The 19,932-nt window shown below is 46.9% G+C and overlaps 1 protein-coding gene across 1 annotated transcript in view; it reads right to left on the reverse strand.

Moving 5' to 3' along the window:
* LOC144112792 (uncharacterized) overlaps window positions 1-19,932 on the reverse strand; it is a 41,847-nt gene that overhangs the window by 13,250 nt on the left and 8,665 nt on the right. Inside the window, exons 3-11 of the mRNA XM_077645603.1 lie at window positions 19,535-19,681; window positions 18,855-18,947; window positions 18,292-18,377; window positions 17,636-17,722; window positions 17,080-17,186; window positions 14,499-14,648; window positions 4,947-5,136; window positions 4,159-4,320; window positions 2,176-2,314 (exon numbers count right to left, since the gene is read on the reverse strand). Coding sequence (XP_077501729.1) covers window positions 2,176-2,314; window positions 4,159-4,320; window positions 4,947-5,136; window positions 14,499-14,640 — 633 coding nt within the window. The 5' untranslated portion in view covers window positions 14,641-14,648; window positions 17,080-17,186; window positions 17,636-17,722; ... (1 more) ...; window positions 18,855-18,947; window positions 19,535-19,681. The remainder of the gene's footprint in view (window positions 1-2,175; window positions 2,315-4,158; window positions 4,321-4,946; window positions 5,137-14,498; window positions 14,649-17,079; window positions 17,187-17,635; window positions 17,723-18,291; window positions 18,378-18,854; window positions 18,948-19,534; window positions 19,682-19,932) is intronic.

Genomic DNA, 19,932 nt, shown 5'->3' on the forward strand with positions numbered 1-19,932 from the left:
CGTCGGTGGTTCCTGCCTACACTGCCTTAACTGCTTTGTGCGCTAGTCCCTTCTCCCCCGTCAATAAGTCCCCTCTTCAGAAGTTACATCACGTCAACAAAAAGTCCATTTAGCGGGAGTAGCCATCTTGACAACAAACAATACAGATGTACACAAACACACAGAGTTGCTCAATGACAATCTCACTGTGTCAGTACCATACATATGCTACACCCACTTCAAGCATGCTCAAAACAGACCAAAGTATCCACTAATGATTTTCTTATACTGAACATTAAACTCTTTTTCCACCAGGTTAATAAACTGCCAAGTAAAGGTAGACAATGCTGCTTTCTGAATAGTTCCTGAACTGCATTTGCCATTAAACCCAATTCACGCACCACATTTCTAAGTATTTGAAGCTTCAATACATTTCAAAATTAAAAATATCTCTGTTCATCCCACCTTGTAGCCAAATGCTGCGGCATTTAAAGCATCTCGCAGCTGTCATGTCTATTAAAAGAGTATCGACAACGCATTTTGGTGGCATGTTGTCTTCTTCGCAGTGATGTGTAGGACATTACTATAGATGGCTCACCACGTGGTATTTCCGTTCCGCAGCTAAATAATTTATAATAAAATTTTCCTCCCATGCTCTCTTGGTTTGAGTTTCGGCAGCTCTGTGATGTCAGTTTTGCATGCGTAAGGCATAAAAAAAATGCAATATAACTGCTGCTGCTTCATGCGTTGTCATTCCAGCTCTTGAGGTGGACTGGCTTTAACGTATTGAATTAAAATGATGAAGCAGTGAATACTTCGCATTTTTTGTGATGCCTTGTGTGAACTGAAACTGCAAGTTGGCATCATTCGGCCACTGAAAGTGAAACTAAAACAGCATGAGAGAGAAATGAGACTATAAATTATTCAGCAGTTGTAGGTGAATGTCATGTGGTACTCCACGTATACTAATGCCTGGCGCATCATTAGAAAGAAGAAAACACACATCCAAAAGTTAGCTGTCTATACAGCTTTAATTCAATAAATTAACCAACACAAGGAGGCAAGTCATTTGTTCTGACCACCAAAATGAACCAAAGGCAACCTGCACCCACATCTTGTAAGCAGCAACCAATGCCACTATCAGTGGTGGTGCGAATGGCGAAAGCTTTTACAGCGAGCTTTGTAGCAGAAAAAATGTCAATACAAAGCAGCTTCCCAGTGTTTTGCAACAACCTAAAGCTGAGAAATAAAATAAAAATGCTAAATTATACCCTTAAATGTGAAGTTATCTATTCACCACAAGCACTGATACCCGAGTGCCTCACTTCTGCTGAAGTATACTGTGTAATGTCAGCACCAGCTAAGGAATCTCCAGGTAGTCAAAATTTATCCGGAGTTCTACACTGCAGTGCTTCTCAGTGCTCGGGTGGAGCTTCAGGACATTACCTACTCTCACCAGGCCAGAAATACGCAAAACAGGCAGCTCAGGCACACAGATAAAAATTGACAAAAAAATCTGATACCGATACGACTTTGCCTGCACATTCTAAATGTTCAAAGACTGCGACACTTCCAAGTGGCATTTACTGCACCTTGCTGCATACAATTGATTTGTACAGTTAAACTGCAAAAGGGGGCATGCCATTTGCTTTTACTGGCGATATGAATGGAAGGCAACTCACACCTATGTCTTGTAAACTACTATCTGAACCTTTATCTCAACGCAACCAATGAAAACTACTTTTGAGACAAGGAAGTAACGCAATGAGCAACTCAACCAATCTCAAAAGAAAGCTGTCAAAGCAAAGCTCTCTTAACTTTCCATTCTGAAACACTTTGCTACACAAAAGACATTACATCAACCTTAACACACGTGGCACAACCAAAAGCCCTCGAAGCAAAATAGGTAAAAAAAAACAACACTGCAGTGATGGCCTTGACCATCTGCTTAGTACGGAGGAGGTGCAGGGTTCGATACCCAGTGCCACTACCCATCAGTTTTCTAGCAGATACAAGTTTCTCCTTGGCCTGGTGCTCAGCTTTCTCTGGGGTGAAATCTTAGGGAAAAAAAAACCTAGTCTTTGACTCCCACATCGTGCAGACCAAAAACATGACAGCCACTGTGCACCTTTGTCGCAGTGGCTTTCTGCCACCGAAATCAAAGCCCCCCGTCGTCATCATCAACAGTCCGCACACCTTGGAGTCAACGTGGGTCACCAGTTGGAGTATGCCATTCTGCATCGCCACAGGAACCTGAGGGTGGTTCAAAAGCACCAGGAGTGTGTTCTGCTTTTTCAGGCCATGACTCCATGTGACTATCAGCTCCAGCAGCTCCCTGCATGCAGGCACGACACAGAGCAAGGCTTTTCAGACACTTCATCAACAGCTACTGTTCATAAATGATGGCCAATTTTTCAAGCAGCTCCAGTCGGGGACTGCGGAACACTGTGCTGTCCTGGCACTAATTAACGCCTTGCTCGTTTGACATATATACTTGTGTAAGGGCTGTGTTAGTGCAAGGGCCGCAACCACGGCTTGGCAGCCAATAATTTAGAAAGAAATAAAGTCAGCCAAAAGAATTTCACTTCATGCATGTGTCATTTAAACACATGGTGCATTCCACCCGGAGCCAACAGATGGTGAAACCTGCCTACGACACTCTGTACGACCAGTGCGATCATGCTGATGACGTGTTGTTTCGTCAGACTGCCCCACTTTCTACTTGTGAGCAGGGTGTTACACCAAAAAAGGCAGAACGTTATTATTATTATCTCTAGCTGTACAAAAGTCGGAACAGGGTGCACCCATGCTAGTGCCGTACTTCACTGCAATGACATGCTGCCCGCCTGGCTCAGACGCTAGCGGTTGGGCATGCTTCGCATAGAAGTCGCAGCAAAGATGCTTTGAAACTAGTCGCGTTTATCATAAAAGGCATAACCATGCTACCAGTTAAGCACAACACAATAATCTGACATTAAAATGAAGGTACCACTGACGTTTTTCATGCCTTTGCCAGTGAAGCGATCAGAAAAGCAACCCAGGTAAGGCCAGCTCGCACCAATGGCTCCAGATCGCACAAGCTAAGCATTGTATCGAACCTTTGGCCAAACCATCATTACTCTCAGTAAAGTACTACGCCCCAACAGTTGTATGCACATACCTCTGCCAAGGAAGGGAAGGGAACTTTGGCCAAAAAAGTGGCCTACCAGCATCTTATTTTAGGTGGCTCGTGCTGGCTATCAAGTAATATAGCATGCTACTGTGCACTGTACCATCCATACCTTTAATTATTGCATTATGTACTTAAAAGATTCACCACGGAAGTGCTAATACGTCATAAAAAAACGTGCCACCCCATAAACAGGGCATGGGTTCCATATAATGGCTGCACACCGTCAAAATCGCAAAGATAAAGAGCAGTCCTTACACGAATGCCCACGGTACTTTTTACCTTTTCAGTTTCTTTTCATTCTGGCACCTTCTTTGAATTTCAGTTTGATCATACTTCAGCACAATGCACCTGCAGGGACTCTAAAGACAAGCATTGTAACAAGCTACTGTATAAGAAACTTGTGTAAGGGCCGCACTTTTTATTTGAATTTGGGAGTGAATTTTGTAGATGCGGCTCATACACGAATGAAAAAAAAAGTATAGCCACATTTTTTTCTCAATTATATAGTTCAACACTGAAGGTGTGGTCCATACATGGGTGCAGCCCTTACATGATATTATAAGGTATATATTTGTGGATCATCATTCTAAGAAATTTGTCACTCTACATAGGAACAATCGTCCACAGACCAGAAAAAAAAATTCACATCAAAGGCAAGTGCCAAATTAGGAAAAAAAAACAACAAATGCTACTTCACGAAAATGTGCTGGTTAAACTGTCCCTTCCAATAAAAACATTTCCCCAACTTCATCAATTTAACTCAACTTGGGGTAGGCATGATGCTTACGTAGCATTGCTCCTCATAAAAAATAAAATGAAAAGAACACGTTGTGAAGGCAATGTCCCTTTACTAGCTGCAATTTAATGTAAAAAATTCTACCAAATTCTTGTCGGGTAATGGAGCAAGCAACCAATTACTTGTTTGGGGTGGCGAGCACCACCCCTGACCTCCCCTTGTTGTCATCACTGAACCTGAAACACCAGCATTCGGGTTAGCAAGCACGTACTCCGTGTCAGCGGCCACTTCTGCAGCGTGCTGGTCGATCTCCTTGAAAAGAAGATGGGGCCTGCTGCACCCCTTGTGAGACGAGTTCAATGCCGCCTGTGCCAGGCTGACAGCCACCTCTCGGATCCCTTGTACTGGCGACAGTAGTGACAGCACGATGGCACTGCACATGCGGACAAAAAAACAGAGTTGTAACTCTCGCTAGTGGTGCTCGTAGTCTACTATATTCGGCTGCCATTCTGTGCTAGATAAGGTCACATGGTGTGGGAACGCAGGATGGCATCAAACATTTTTAGCTTCAAAAATCGAAAAAAAAGAGTAAATAAATGAAGAAGAAGCAATAGTGACCTACACACGCAGAGAATAAGCCTCTGCATTATGTGTTCTCCATATCTATCCACAATTCTTGATTATATTTTATTTCAGCAGAGTTGACTACCAATGTCTTCCTTTTTTGCAGAATATTTCTGCCAGACTTCTTGTGCACCATACAATGCACTGCTTCTGACACCCTCACTATGTAACTTCTTGCAAAAATACCGATCAATGACTTTCGCTGTTTGGCCCTGCGCATCACGGGAGTTAAAAGGTGTGCACTGCAACCAGCCACCACTTTTTCATTTCTCTGTAAACATTTTACTGTGCACAACATTCTTTTTTTCAGTCACAAACCACCTAGATTACAAGAAGCTCATCCAACCACCGAGTGTATCCCTTAAACACTCCCATGATTCCCGTCCCAAACATGCTTCCTTTATTTTTCTTTGCTGTACAGGCCACCATACCCACCAAGATTCTGTTCGACCAAGATCCACTTGATGTCCTCGACTGTCTGCAGCAGCTGGGCCGAAACAGCGAGAGCCAGAGACTGAAGCTTCTCCTTTGGAAGGGAGAGTGACGCCCCCTGGCGACCGCTGCTGGCGACGGCACAACAGCTGGCATCCAGGTGCAACAGCCACAGGCCACCCAGGAAGTGCACCTGGGGAAAGCAGGAAATTGAAACAGAACAACGGGCTTAGCCAGAAATGGCAGAGGAGTGCTAATATGTTCTCAGTTCAAGCAAACGGAAGTCAAATAATAATGACAAACTAAATGACTCAGTTCAGCATTTAGAGATATAGTATATCTGCTTTCAACTCAGAACAATCACGAATGCCAGCGTGGCCTTTAAGCAACATACCTGTTTCTTTGTTCAATTATTCATTTAAAGTAAACATTTACATATGTATTCTTTTTCTGTTTATTTATTTACCCTCAGGGACGTAGGGCATTACAGAGGAAAATGGAATACATCATAAGTACTCCACTTCCCTTATCAGAAGTCTGTTGGTGTAAACCTGTCAGTGCAAACCTGTGTGGAAGGATGGTGCTTTTCCTTTTTCCTTTCTTGTATTTATTTATTTATTTATTTATTTATTTATTTATTTATTAGTTACCTGCATCGCCCCGCAGGGCATTACAGCAGGGGGGTACAGACTTCATTTATAGGTATAAAGCAATTATTGCAGTGCATGGAAAAATGCTTCGTTAGATGTAATACATACAATGCTCGATGGCAAACTGTTCCAGTCCCGAACAGTTCTAACAAAAAAAGAATAACGCAAGACGTCACCCTTGCAAGAAAATTCTCTGACCTTCAAGCAGTGGTCCAGTCGCTTTGATATATAATGAGGTGCCTGGGTATATTGTTCGCGGTTTATGCCAGTTTTTGAATAATAAATCTCATGGAAAAATTTCAATCTGATGTACCTTCTACGGTCCTTCAACTCTTGCCAGTTAAGTTTTCGTTTGCTTTCCGTCATACTAACTTGCCAATTATAATTACCAAGAACAAATCTAACTGCCCTATTCTGAATTTTCTCTAATTTTCCTACACACTCAGATGTGTGTGGGTCCCAGCAAACACATCCATATTCAAGTATGGAGCGTACATAACTGAAATACAGCTGTGTTTTTAAGTTACTTGGTAAATGGCTAAAATTCCGCCGTAGAAAACCCAAACGTGACGCTGCCTTATTCGCAATATAATTAATGTGCTTATTCTATCGTAAGTCCGATGTAAAAAAGACGCCTAGATATTTAAATGACTTGCTTATGTTGAGAGTAAAATCATTAATTCTATACCTATACGGATGATTAGCACGTTTTCTTGTGAAGGTGACGTGAACAGTTTTGTTTATATTTAAGGACATGTCCCAACGTACACACCAGTCTGCCACAGTATCTAAATCAGTTTGCAGGATTTGTGAATCAGAAGTGGAATTTACTACTCTGTAAACAACACAATCATCGGCAAACATCCTGAATGAAGACTGTATGCCAGCTGAAATATCATTAATATACAGCAAAAACAAAAGTGGTCCCAATACTGAGCCTTGGGGAACTCCCGACGTAACTGGTGCATACTGTGAAGAAATACCGTTCAGAACAACAGCCTGCCTTCGTAACGACAGATATTCTGCAATCCACGCAATTACTTTACAATCCAGGTTATACGCTTTCAATTTGGAGAGAAGAAGACTGTGCGCGACAACATCAAATGCCTTGCGGAAATCCAAGAAAACGCAGTCCACAATTTGTTGCTTATCGATTGCCGATGCCAAATCATGAACGAACTCCACCAGCTGCGTACTGCAGGAAAATCCACGCCTGAAACCATGTTGACTAGTGCATAGGAGATTGTGTTTGGTGAGATGGGCCATAACGCAACTATATATTACATGCTCCATAATTTTACAGGTTATGCTGGTTAAGCAAACGGGTCTGTAGTTCTGAACAGAGTTTCGCATACCACTCTTATGTATGGGCACGACATGCGCTACCTTCCAATCAGCAGGCAAGTCGGTTTCATTAAGAGACTTCTGGAACAGCCGGGTGAAATACAGACATAATGTATCCGCACAATTCCTTAAAATTGCGGCAGGAATGTCATCAGGGCCACAAGCCTTAGCCTGATTCAAATCCTTCAATAATTTACGCACACCGTCAACACAAAAAGTAACTTCCGGCATGCAATCTATTTCAAGAGGTAATGCAAAACAGACAGAACGTGAACTAGGTGGCAAAAACACAGATGAAAAATAACGGCTAAACATTTCAACTTTAGCCTCATCATCATGGATGATTATCTCATCATTTTTCAGAGCAGGTACTGAGCTGTCATCCTTGCCATTACGCTTCACATATCTCCAAAATTCTTTGGTATCTCTGACAAGTTTGTGTCCTAAATTCGAAAAATACTTTCGAAGAAAACTTTCTAAGTGCAAAAAAATAGGGGCACTGGAATTGTATGCAGAACCTACACACCATGAGTGGTGAACCAAGTTGTGCTTACGGCACAAAATGCCCTACCCCCCCCATTTGCAAAAAAAAAACAGATAGAGGGAGAAAATAAAAGGCATCAGAATGACCTAATTGCATCATATTACAAGGAGCATTGCCAACACTGAAACAGCAAAACTCTCGGTTCAACGAACTACAGTTAACTCCTCTTGAAACAAACTCAGTTGGGATGAATTCTCAGATGAGGTGAACAATGTGTGATCATTTGGTTGGTTTCCCATAGGATCCAATGCAAGAGAAATCCGCATAACACGAACTGTTGTGCATGTCCTTCAGTTAAATAAAAAATAGTTTCACAGCAAGTGTGAACCACAGCGATTCTGGTTTGGTTTATGGGGGTTTAACGTCCCAAAGTGACTCAGCCTATGAGAGACGCCGTAGTGAAGGGCTGCGGAAATTTCAACCACCTGGGGTTCTTTAACTCGCACTGACATCGCACAGCACACGGGCCTCTAGAATTTCGCCTCCATCGAAATTCGACCGCCGGGGCCGGGATCGAACCCGCGTCTTTCGGGCCAGCAGCCGAGCGCCATAACCACTCAGCCACCGCGGCGGACACACAGCGATTCTGCACAGCAGTACTTACAGAATGTCCGCGCAAAACCTCCTAGGAGCGAAAAAAAAAAAAAATGTTTCCACGCCAAAAAGCACAACTCTACAAAGTAGCTTCTGTGCAGTACCTTCACTCCTGGCTGAGCACGGCGCAGGGATCTGATACGGCCAGAGCTTGGCATCGCACAAGCCACCTCCCTGCTGACTAAAAGGCGTGTAGGTACGAAGTGGAGCTGCTCATTGATTCAGGGCTGAAACAGTTGAGCGGTGAATTTTTCAACTGATGCGGAGCCGCAACAAACATTATCAAGGTGCTGAGGTGGCCAGATACTATCGGCATCACCTGGGCATTGCCTGAGCCGGATGGAAAGGCATGTGGTGCAGCTGCTCATAAAATTAGCTGTACAACTAGGGAAGGATTGAGATGTCAGACACATGTGCATGCCTAATCATGCAGTTGTGCTTTTGATTGCTTAGAGCTAGGGGGAAAGCAAAAACAAAAAAGGACAAAATATCAGTCGCTGCGGAAGAGAGAGGAAGAGATGCCGCAAAAATAAAATTAGACTGGTGCCGTTTTCAAGTACAATTATCACAGCTTATTTCATGCCCTCACTCATCTGCTCACTTGATCCCACAATAAATGTTGCATGTGTAACGGGGGCTTAGGTTAATGCTGAGGCAGCGGCGACCGAGTCTCTCATCTGTTCAGGTCAGCAGGTGCTCGGTCTGAGCGATGGCAGTGCGGCTACCTCCTCTTGTTGTTGTTGTTGTTGTTGTAAGCCTATCAAAAGATGGCACATACCCACACTGGGGGATCGGCCAAGAGTCTTCTTCTTTTCCTCAGTAAATATAGGATGATGCCCTTCTTCTTCTTCACAATGGCCCCGGGGAGAAAAGGTGCCATCCTGGCGACTCAGGGTGGCGACAACACAACCGGGTCATAGTATGGCTTCAGTCGTTGGACATGCACAGTCTCGCGACCACGTCGGCGAAGATCGGAAGATGGTGTGAGGGGCTTAATAAGGTAGTTCACGGAGGATGTGCGCTCCAGGACGCGGTAGGGGCCATGGTATTGCGAAAGAAGTTTTTTTGATAGGCCGGGATCAGTGGAAGGAATCCACAGCCAGACCAGTGAACCAGGTGGGAAATCCGGATCAAGCTGACCGTCGTCATGGCGGTGTTTCTGGCACCCCCGAGTGTCTGCCGTGAGCGACCGTGCAATCTGGCGGCAGTCTTCGGCGTGCTGGGCAGCTTCAGAAATAGTTGTACACTCATGAGGCAGGGCGGTATGGAAGAACTGTGTCGACGCGAGCGAATGGATGTTGGCCGTAGAGCAGAAAAAATGGGGAGAAACCGGTGATGGACTGAGTAGCAGTGTTGTAGGCATACGTAATATAGGGTAGAACGAGGTCCCAGTTCGTGTGGTTGGCAGCAACGTACATCACCAGCATGTCGCTCAGAGTGCGATTAAATCGTTCAGTTAGACCATTTGTTTGCGGATGGTAGGCTGTACAAGTCCGATGACTGATACTGCACTCGGCGAGTAGAGCTTTAACGACATCAGACAAGAATACGCGTCCTCTGTCACTGAGCAGTTCACGAGGAGCACCGTGGCGAAGTATAAAGCGCTGCAAAATGAAGCACGCCACTTCACAAGCTGTAGCAGCTGGGAGCGCGGCGGTTACTGCATACGGGTCAGGTGGTCAATGGCAACAATGACCCAGCGGTTGCCAGCAGCGGTGTATGGCAGAGGGCCGTATATATAGATGCCAACACAGTCGAAGGGGCGAGGAGGACACTGCAGTGGCTGCAACTGTCCAGCAGAGTGATGAGGCAGTTGCTTACAGCGTAAGGCTACAGAGATAAGGTTGAAACTTTCCAAGGGCCCAGACAATGGCCAAGCTCTTTTTTTCCGTCACGGAGTAGATGGATTCAGATTTCGTGAGGGTGCGGCTGGCATAAGCAACCACATATTCCTCAAATCCAGACTTGCGTTGGGCGAGCACAGCCCCGAGGCCAATGCCACTGGCATCCGTGTGTACTTCACTTGGGGCTTGCAGGTCGAAGTGACGCAAGATAGGTGGTGCCGTGAGGAGACTGCGCAAGGTGTTTTAGGCATCGTCGCAGGCAGGCGACCAACTCGAACAATCCACATTGCTGCCGAGAAGCTCAGTTAAAGGGGCAGCAATGGCCGCAAAGTTGCGAATAAAACGTCAAAAATAGGAACAGAGGCCTAGGAAGCTGTGCAGTTCCTAATGCAAGTAGGTTTTGGAAACGCAGTCACAGCATGAAGTTTGGCGGTGTCGGGGCGGGCGCCCTCTTTTGACACAACGTGGGCTAAAATTGTCAGCTCACGAGCAGCAAATCAACACTTTCTTAAGTTCAGTTGAAGGCCAGCATCCGTAAGGCATGTTAAGACATGCTTCAGCCGGGATAGATGAGTGGCAAAGTTGGGCGAAAATATCGCGATGTCGTCGAGATAACACAGGCACGACTTCTATTTCAGGCCACACAGAATGCTGTCCATCATGCGCTCAAAAGTAGCTGGAGCATTACAGAGGACAAAAGGCATGACGATAAATTCATACAGGCCATCAGGGGTCACAAATGCGGTTTTAGGGCGGTCGTCAGCTGCCATGGGGACCTGCCAGTACCCAGAGCATAAGTCGAGAGAAGAGTTCCACTCCTTGAAGGCAGTCCAGAGCATCATCAATGCGCAAAAGAGGGTAAACATCCTTTCATGTGACTTTATTCAGGCGGCGGTAATCAACGCAAAAACGAATAGAGCCATCTTTCTTCTTCACGAGGACCACGGGAGAAGCCCAGGGACTGTGTGAGGCCTGGATCACGCCGCTCTGAAGCATGGTGTCAACTTGATCTTTAACAACTTGGCGCTCACTGGCTGAGACACGATATGGGCGCTGACGCAGAGGGGCGTGGTCACCGGTGTCGATATGGTGGGCGACAGTCGACATGCGGGTCAAAGCGGGTTGGTGTGAATCGAAGGAGGAACGAAATTGATGAAGCAGAGCGAGAAGTTGAGTTCGTTGAGGTGCAGGAAGAGAGGCGTCGATGGAGGGAAGGAAAACGTCTGGAGACGAAGTGTCGGGTGCAGGAACCGGCGGGCTGAGGGCATCGACGTCAAGGGACGGGGAATCGTCATTTTCATCGCGGTAGAGAATGAAGTCAATGATTTGCACGGTACCCAGGCACTCACCGCGACGCACAGCGGAAGCATATGTAAACGGACCGGTCACGAACAACGCGCTAAGGCCAGCTGACAGAGTGAGGACGGCGTAAGGTATGGACCGGTAATTGCGGCACAGAAAGAGGGGCGATGGTGTAAAAAGTATGTTGCCGTCGCGAACAAGGTCAGAAGTGAGGGGTGCAAGAACAGAAGAACAGGCAGGCAGTTCAGTGTCTTCGGCAACGACGGCTTTGGCAGGAGCAGCAGAAGGGGCATCGAGCGGCGAGGAACCGCTGAGTGCAAAGAACTCAAGTTCAGCACGAGCACAATCAATGACTGCGTTATGGCGCGACAGAATTCCCAACCCAAGATGATCTCAAGAGAGCAGGTTGGTAAAATGACGAATTCAATCACGTAGAGGATTTCCTGAATAACGACGCGAGCCGTACAAGCCGCTAACGGCGCAATAGCCTGCGCGCTTGCGGTGCACAGCGAGAATCCAGAAAGTGGGGTCGTCACTTTTCGCAAAGAGCGGCAAGAGGAGGCGGCCATGGCAGCCGGTGTCGACAAACGCCAAAACAGAAACACCCTCTACGGGAACGGCCATCAGATTGGTGGGACATAACTGAGGCCTTGGACATTTCACCGGTGGCGCAGTTCTCGCCTCAGGAACTGTGGCATCTAGTTTTCCTCTTGCGAAATATTCGGGTGCCGACGCATGGGAGAAAGGGAGCGGCGACGAGAAGGTAAGCGTCGGGTGGAGAAGGTGGTGCGATCAGGGGAACGCGGGCGACTCTGTGGCGGCTCGGCTGGCGGTGAGTAGTCACTGGGAGGAGGCCAGTAACGACGACGGCAAAGCCGGGCCACATGACCAGGCAGTCCGCAAGAGTAACAAATAGGCCGATTGTCACCAGTACGCCAGGGATCGCCAAATTGTCAAAGCAGTCGCAAAAAAGGCGCCGGAGCGTGAGGAACTTGAGGCACAGACGCTTGAGGTGGAGCGTAGGTTGGGCAGTAGTTAGGCGGCCGCGGCCGTGCGACAGCGGCAGCGTAGGTCAGGGGTGCAGCGACAGGTGCGGGCGACTGTGCTGGTGCGGGCGGAGGGGCCGGTGGAAGGGCCTCAGCCACTTGTTCGCTGATGGCAGTGCGAAGGTCGGGCGCCAGGAATGGAAATTGCACGGAGGAGGATGGCAGAAGCGACAGCTGATGCGCAACTTCCTCAAGCACAATATCTTTGATGTGCGCCAACAGTTGCGAGTGGTCGGGTGCAGCCGACAGGCCGGCAAGCGACTCGACAGGCGCTGCTGCGTGCTGGCGAGTGATGAGCCCCTGCTTGCGCAGCTCGTCGTAGCTCTGGCAGAGACTGACGACTTCAGCAACAGTGCGGAGAACTCGCGACAGCAGCATCTGAATGTCATCATCCTCGATGATTTTCAGAATATGCTTGATCTTGTCCGCCTCGGACATCTGGGGGTTGACACGCGAGCATAGGTTGACCACGTCTTCAATGTAGCTGGTGAACGTCTCACCCGACTGCTGAGAGCGCTCGCGCAAGCGGTGTTCGGCGCGTAGCTTGCGCACAGCAGGACCTCCGAACACTTCGGTGAGGTTCGCCTTAAAAGCAGTCCACGTGGAGAAGTCTGCTTCGTGGTTTCGAAACCACAGGTTGGCAACGCTGGTCAAATAAAAGATGACATTGTTCCACTTGGTGGTATCGTCCCAATTGTTATATGTGCTCAACTGCTCGTATGATGTGAGCCAGTCTTCAGCGTCACGATTGTCAGTACCGCTGAAGAGTGCCGGGTCCCGCTGCCGGAGGGAGCCGGAAGAGAGGCCTGGTGAGCCAACCTGCACGGCTTGGTGGTGGGCGGTTTCAGGCATAGCGGGCATAGCGGGGGTCGGTAGCGTGAGGTTGCACAGGTCCAGGGTGTTACAAGGATGCTAAACCGAACCTCCACCGAATGTAACGGGGGCTTATGTTAATGCTGAGGTGGCGGCGAAACCACGGCGGTGACCGAGTCTCTGGTCTATTCAGGTCAGCAGGCGGTCGGTCTGAGCGATGGCAGTGCAGCTACCTCTTCTTCTTTTCCTCAGTAAATATAGGATGATGCCCTTCTTCTTCACACATGAATGAATTTTTATGGCGCAAGGGCAGCTGTGGCCAACGAGCGCCACGGAACAAGGTTTTATTTTTCTTTTACTCACGGTGGGGTCAAAGACCCATTTCCCAAGCATTTCACCCTATAGAAGCTGAGCACCAGACCAGCAGAAAACTTGAACCCATTTTATCTCCGGTGGGTACCCGGCAGCCCTGGGGAACCACAATAAATGTTCCATTTGCAATTGTCCTCTCATTGCATGGCCACTTTATTCAATTTTTCATATAGCATATATTTGGATACACTTAGCATTCTCACATATGCCTTTTATAGTGGCACATCTGCTAAAACAAACTTCTTATAAGACCCCAGACTATAGTCAGATGATGAAACAGTAAAATTCTGCTTTCAGGAAAAGGCCGAAATCTGCCAAAATTGTGGAAAAAATGTGGCCCTTACCCACATATATACAGTACTTCCAACTCCCTCTCAGGTAATTGTACAATATAATGCAACAACTTTTCCCACAAATGAACGATTTCTGAAATGCGGGTTCTGCTTCAAAGAAGCATTCGCAAAACGAAACTAACTTGAAAGCTTATTCTGCAATACAACTGTTAACCAATTCTTCAGACTTTAAGATTGGAATGCATTTGATTTTTCTGACTTCTCTGTACCTCTGTGAGACATTGCAGTAAATTGTGACTGAAATTTCACATGCGCCACAACTTGCTGCTCGACTTTTCGGAATGTCTTCATGTTCACCTGCACATCGCCCCAGCAATCATGAAGGCGAATTCTGAATCCTATTTGAACTACAAAACTTAAAGAATTTGTTTAAATCAAACTCGTTAACATCGGTTTAGATGACCAGACTAACACGTTTCCTATGGGATGACACACAGCTCACTAACTGCACATTGTGCGCTTTTTTTTATTCTGCAACGCCTCCATTCTTTCATTTGTGCGAAGTGCCACACATGACCCTGTATTAAGCTTTATGTACCCACAGTTCCCAAAACTGGCTAAAGCAGCCTCTGAAAACCTAAGTAATTGAACACTTGGATTTCATCTCATGAGTGTGTTTCTATGTAAAATGAGGACACATACACACAAGCATGCACGCACGCACACGTGCAAGGAAGAAGGCTAGGAATGCACCTTGAACAACTTCTGCATCAGCTGCCGAAACTGATCGGCTGCTGCCCTTGCTGACTGAGTGCTCCACAACTGTACCAAATATGTTGGCAAGAAGGTCAAAAGTAGCGCAGATGGCATCGTCTTGTTGCCTTAGAATCCACATGGGGCTTTCTGCAAGGTTTCAAATAAAAACGGTGCAGCACACGTCATACACAAAAGTTAACAGTAACTAACAAAGACTTGAGCATCAAAGCAGAGGCAGCAGCTGTGAAGCAGTACGCTTGTTTTCGATCACTTCCCAAAGTGACTCAAACAATAAAGGACACCGTAATAGAGGGCTTCAGATAATTTTGACCATCTGCGGTTCTTTAATGTGCACTGGCATCCCACGGTACACGGCCCTCAAGCATTCTGCCTCCATCGAAATTCAACAGCGGCAGCTGGGATCGAACCCATACCTTTTGGGTCAGCAGCTGAGCACCACAACCACTGAGCCACTGTGGCAACTTTAATGACAACAAAGGATGGCTTATGTCATTAGTGAATTATTGACAGTTCTGTCTAGAAAGCAGGAGGCAAGTAGCTGTTAGTGGCATCAGAACTGTAAACCTAAGCGGTCAAGTCAAGTCCCATGGGTAGCATTTCAGCGCATCTTGTAAATCATCTGTGCTATGCAGTCGAGTCCGCTTATAACGAACATGAGCGTCACAAGGCGTCCGCTTGTTATATCCCGAAGTTCGTAGTAAGTGGACCAGAGCTTTAAAGACAGCTGCTTGTCAAACAAAAAAAAATTTTCTTTGCGAAAAAGTCCGCGATGGTCATCTGTTTTTGCAGCGCAGATTCGATGATTGAGGTTTCCAGATTATTTTAAGCAGAAGCGTGGTATCGCCGAGGCCCTTGGCATAGACGAGTTGTCTGAGGCTCTCTATGTAGCTCATTGCTACAGGCGCGCTTATGGGTGCTGGCTCCGAAGCTTCATCCTCATCTGATTCCTCTGCGTCACTCTTGTCCCGCACTTCAGAAACGATGCCCTCGTTTGTGCACGGTTCCGTGGTGTTGGTGTCATCAACAGAAATAAAATCATTCCAACCAATGTCATGACCCCCCATGTCGGAGTTGGTGACACGCCGCCACAAATCGCCGCTGGGCTGGTCATCTTCCGAAGAATCAGGCTCGGCATCAGACACTGTGTCGACGAAGCCGCCCTTGCGGAAGCAGTTTTGCTAGCCAGTGGCCGTCACCACCGCACAGGCCGCTTTCATAATCTCTACCGCTGAACACAATGGAAGTGGGCTCGGTGTTCCCATCCGCCATCCCGAATTACAACCTGGGCCCAAGATTTGAACTAAGCCAACAAAACGTCCGCACCGCAACAAGAGTGACAAAAGCGCGCGATGGGGTGGGTGTGCAGAATGCACAGGCGGCAATCAAGCTAAGGATACACACGCACAGTGCCATCTGAGAGACCAATGAGGGGTCGTCCGTGAGTGTCAGTGCAGCCACCTCTTGGCTCCCACGGAAAGCCTGCTTCACAGTGCGTGGCCTCCGCGATCGATACTGGCGGCGGCGTGGTTGATCGCAGAGGCCATGCGTGGATTTGGAAGAGGGTGAGGATAAAGGAGTGGAGTTGCGAGGAGGGGCGGGAGGGCGATCTTGGATGTCGCGTCAGCTACGAAAGGGTAGCTCGCTCGAGTGCGGCACGAAACGGGGCGGGCAGTTCGCTCGCGATGAGGCTTGGGAAAACATACCGCACACCGGGCACACAAAGGGGTTGGAGACAGGTTATCCCACATTGCAGCGCCGGGTTTACACTGTCCGTTCGCTGTAGCCAATCAGCAGGGCTTAATGACGTTTGTTATACGTGTGATTTTGTGCCATTGAAATAATGTATATTTTGAAGGTTGCGCAGGTCTCGTTCGTTATAACCGAAAGTTTGTCTTAAGTGGGGCCGTTATATGTGGGCTCGACTGTACATGCAACTTTTTTAAAACGAAGATTTCCGGGGCCTGGTTACATGCAACACTGCACTGTGTTTTGCCGCTTGAAAATTCGTCATGTGGTATGAGATTACGGTGACCGTTGATGTTGCCAGCATGCAGCTGGCTGTAATTTGAAGGCAACACCGAGGCTACCAGACAACCAGGCCTGCACTCTATCACTCGTTCTGGAAGCAGCCAGTGGCAAGCTGCACTTGGAGCTGATGCTGCATGCTGGCACCAACATTGCAGAACTCCATGAAACTAGTGCAGCCAAATCAAAGAGAACTTATGCTGTCAAAGTGTTCTCTGATATGAGGCCACCCGTTCGTCGTCCTGCCTGCCATTGCACGCAGTCAGAGGTAAGCAAGCGACTATGCAGCATGAAATTCAGGTTTGAGTAAAGCTATTTCGACGATCTCCTGCCGCACCATTCATACCTGGACACAGCCTCCATTCGGAAGTCCATTTGATTTAACCGGTGTGAGATCCATTGCGTCTGAATTAGCGAGCATCCGACACTCGCTGGGACCGAGCCATCAGTTTGAATCATCCAGATTTACGAATTAACGGAGGCCAAATCAACGAGCTTTTACAGTACTTGAGAAAAAAAATTGTTAGCTCACCACAGTAAGAGGTTGGTCAATCTTTCCAGCAGCCTCCCCAAGATCAGCAAGAAGCAACTCCGCGATGGTGTCCACATCCTCAGTCTCCAAAGCGGCCGTTATCTTTTCTGCAACAAGAGTCAGAAATGAAATGGCAGGTGCAGCTTCCTTGGAACAGATCCTTCTCTGAATGAAGGAACAATGTTCATGAGCAGGCACTGCAAAACAGAGGACATTTCGTTCCTTCTGTTGCTTTTTGTCTTGCCTCCTATTAAGTACTATGTTCAAAGTCGTACAGTTTGGCACATTAGTAGACTATGCTAGGTGCCAAACATGAGCCAAACATGTTGCACTCAACAAAATGCACAAGCAGAAGCATAAAAGCTCGGCAAATGCAGCAAGGCATCACACAGTGTCCTCGTCATGGGAAGATGGAAGCACTGCCAAGAACCAAGAAACCTCAAAAGTTCTACCCCAGTTCTTGGAGCCCTTCGTTACACACATCAACAACTACTGCAGGTGATAATCAAGACCTCGCAGGTTCGTAACCGTGGCAAAGTAAAGCACTTGCACTCACTGTCAGCAGTGACGTTGCTGAGCTCTGGCAACCGCTGCAAGGCCGTGCTTGCGTACGCCAGTCGAGCAAGAGACACCTCCGAGGCGTCTGTCGGCATCAAGAATGGACGCACCATTGTGAGAAGTTGCCCCTCATCCAGTGAATAGCACAGGTCATCACACACAAACACCAGTGCGCAGGTCATACCTACAACAAGCCCTATGGCAGTTGTTGAAAAAAAGAATGGCTACTTCAAAAAATGGGCTCTGACTGGTCAGTTATGTGAGCCACTTTGATTAACTTTCTCCTCGCTTTCTTTCAATCTCCTTCTCCCCTATTCATGAAGAAGTGGGGTGAATGTATCATATTTGAAACTCCACCTACGTGCAGACCTCAGGCATCAAACACACCACAAGACAAAGCCTGTGAAAAAACTTCTTAAGCTGACATAAGTTATGCCCTACGCTAAGGCTCAATCACAATCAACCACAATCGAATGAACGTGCATGATGCCATTCTGACAGCCCCTCATGGAATCATGGAAAAGAAAAAAATGTGAAAGGAACCAGAGAAAAAGAAAAATATGCAAACCAGCAAAGGCCATGCGTCGATCAAATGCAGGACAATTATAAGAATACACGCATGCTAGGGGCAGAGAGGGGACATTCTGCACACACCATTTCTTGCTCTGCTCTGTGGGCTCAAACAGGAGGCGCCTCAAGGTGCCAAGGACAACTCCTTGCTCCAGAAACTTGCACAGATCCTGAAACAAAGAACCACTGCAGATTGAAAGAAACTGCAAAAGGATCCCACAGGTCAACTGGCGTGTAGACATGACTGAAACATTACCCAAAGGATGAAAATTTACAGATGGGTTGTAATTCTCTTTCCTGGCTAGTTCTACCACCATGCAGCCAAAATCAAAGAACCTGAACCGAGGGGCTACAACACAGTATTAAGTAGGGGAAAAGGCACAAACAAATAAAAAGAAAATCGGACTTGAATTACAGAAACATTTCTTTTTTTACTGTTTTGCCAACTGCTGTCACACTTATCCCTCACACTACTCCCAGTGCGTATGTCATTCATAATAAACTGCTGTTAGCATGTTTTCTGTAATGCTTTTATGCAGCAACAGCAAAGCAAAGGTGAGTAGGCAAACAGTGACAAGAATTCAAAGTGAAATCAGTGACAACTATTTAATGCAATCCATGTAACATAGCTGACACAGTGCACTCACCTTGCCAAGTGTAAGCACTGCTTGCACCAGCTCTGGTTCGGTGCCAGCTAGCCAAATTTGGAGAGAATCCCGAGCAAATTTTTCATCCATGTCCTGCACAGTAAAGGCACAATTCTGGCATTGCAACAGTAATTGAAACCTTGGCAACCCGCCATCCTCCCTTTCCAAATCTGTAGCTGAGCTGCATGTTAATCTGACCATTCTTTTGATAGAGGCATCCCCACCCAATGCGGAATATGAAACCAAAGAGCGCCTGATGACTGGGAGCTAGGAGCCAAGCTCCAAAAGCAGCTGGAAGCTGCGCCTCAATCTGTTATAGATTTATGTGATGCGAAGGAATGCGGAACTGCAACATGCTACCAACTAAAATCCACGTGCATCAGTTCGCTATTTAAGCTCTCAGGATGCATCAGAGAGAAGCGAGGCCAATAGGCAAACTTTTTAGACCAGAAATCAGCAGGTTTGATGGAACTATGCTCATGACTATAGCTCCTGGGATCAGTATGAAGCTTCAATACATAGCAATGAAGCTCTATAAAAAGTCATAAAAAGCTACTGCACTGGAAAAGCAGGAGATATGAGGAGTCTTTCCTTTACTGATGAAAATGGCCACAGTGCACCTGACCTAGTTAATGAGCAGTCTAGGAGAAACGAACTTGCTCTAAATGATCACAACTCACCTGCTATGGCTAGCAACCATTGTGTTCGTTGGCGACACAGAAGCATTACAGCATTTTATGATGAAGTCATTAAGAATGTAAGATGCCTTGGGTGTGGAGCAAGTGGAGCGCAGTGCGTCACTCAAGAAGCCTGTTGAGAACTTTGCCCTGAGAAATGATAAAACAACAATGCAAAGACATAACCGAAGCAACCAAGACCGGTTTGAAGGGTATTCCGCATGGTTAGACTCTGAACAAAGAAGTTCACAGCAAAGAATAAATGCAAGAAATTGTCGGACTCATACAGAACCAAATAAACTCGGGTCAAGTCATTACAGGCATTAAAGCAGAGACTATTGCACTGCACGCACTGCATCTCAGGTATTTGAGCATCCTAACAATTCCTGACAGAATGAACA

This window comes from Amblyomma americanum, chromosome 1, assembly GCF_052857255.1.
Source record: "Amblyomma americanum isolate KBUSLIRL-KWMA chromosome 1, ASM5285725v1, whole genome shotgun sequence".
Taxonomy (NCBI): Eukaryota; Metazoa; Arthropoda; class Arachnida; order Ixodida; family Ixodidae; genus Amblyomma; species Amblyomma americanum.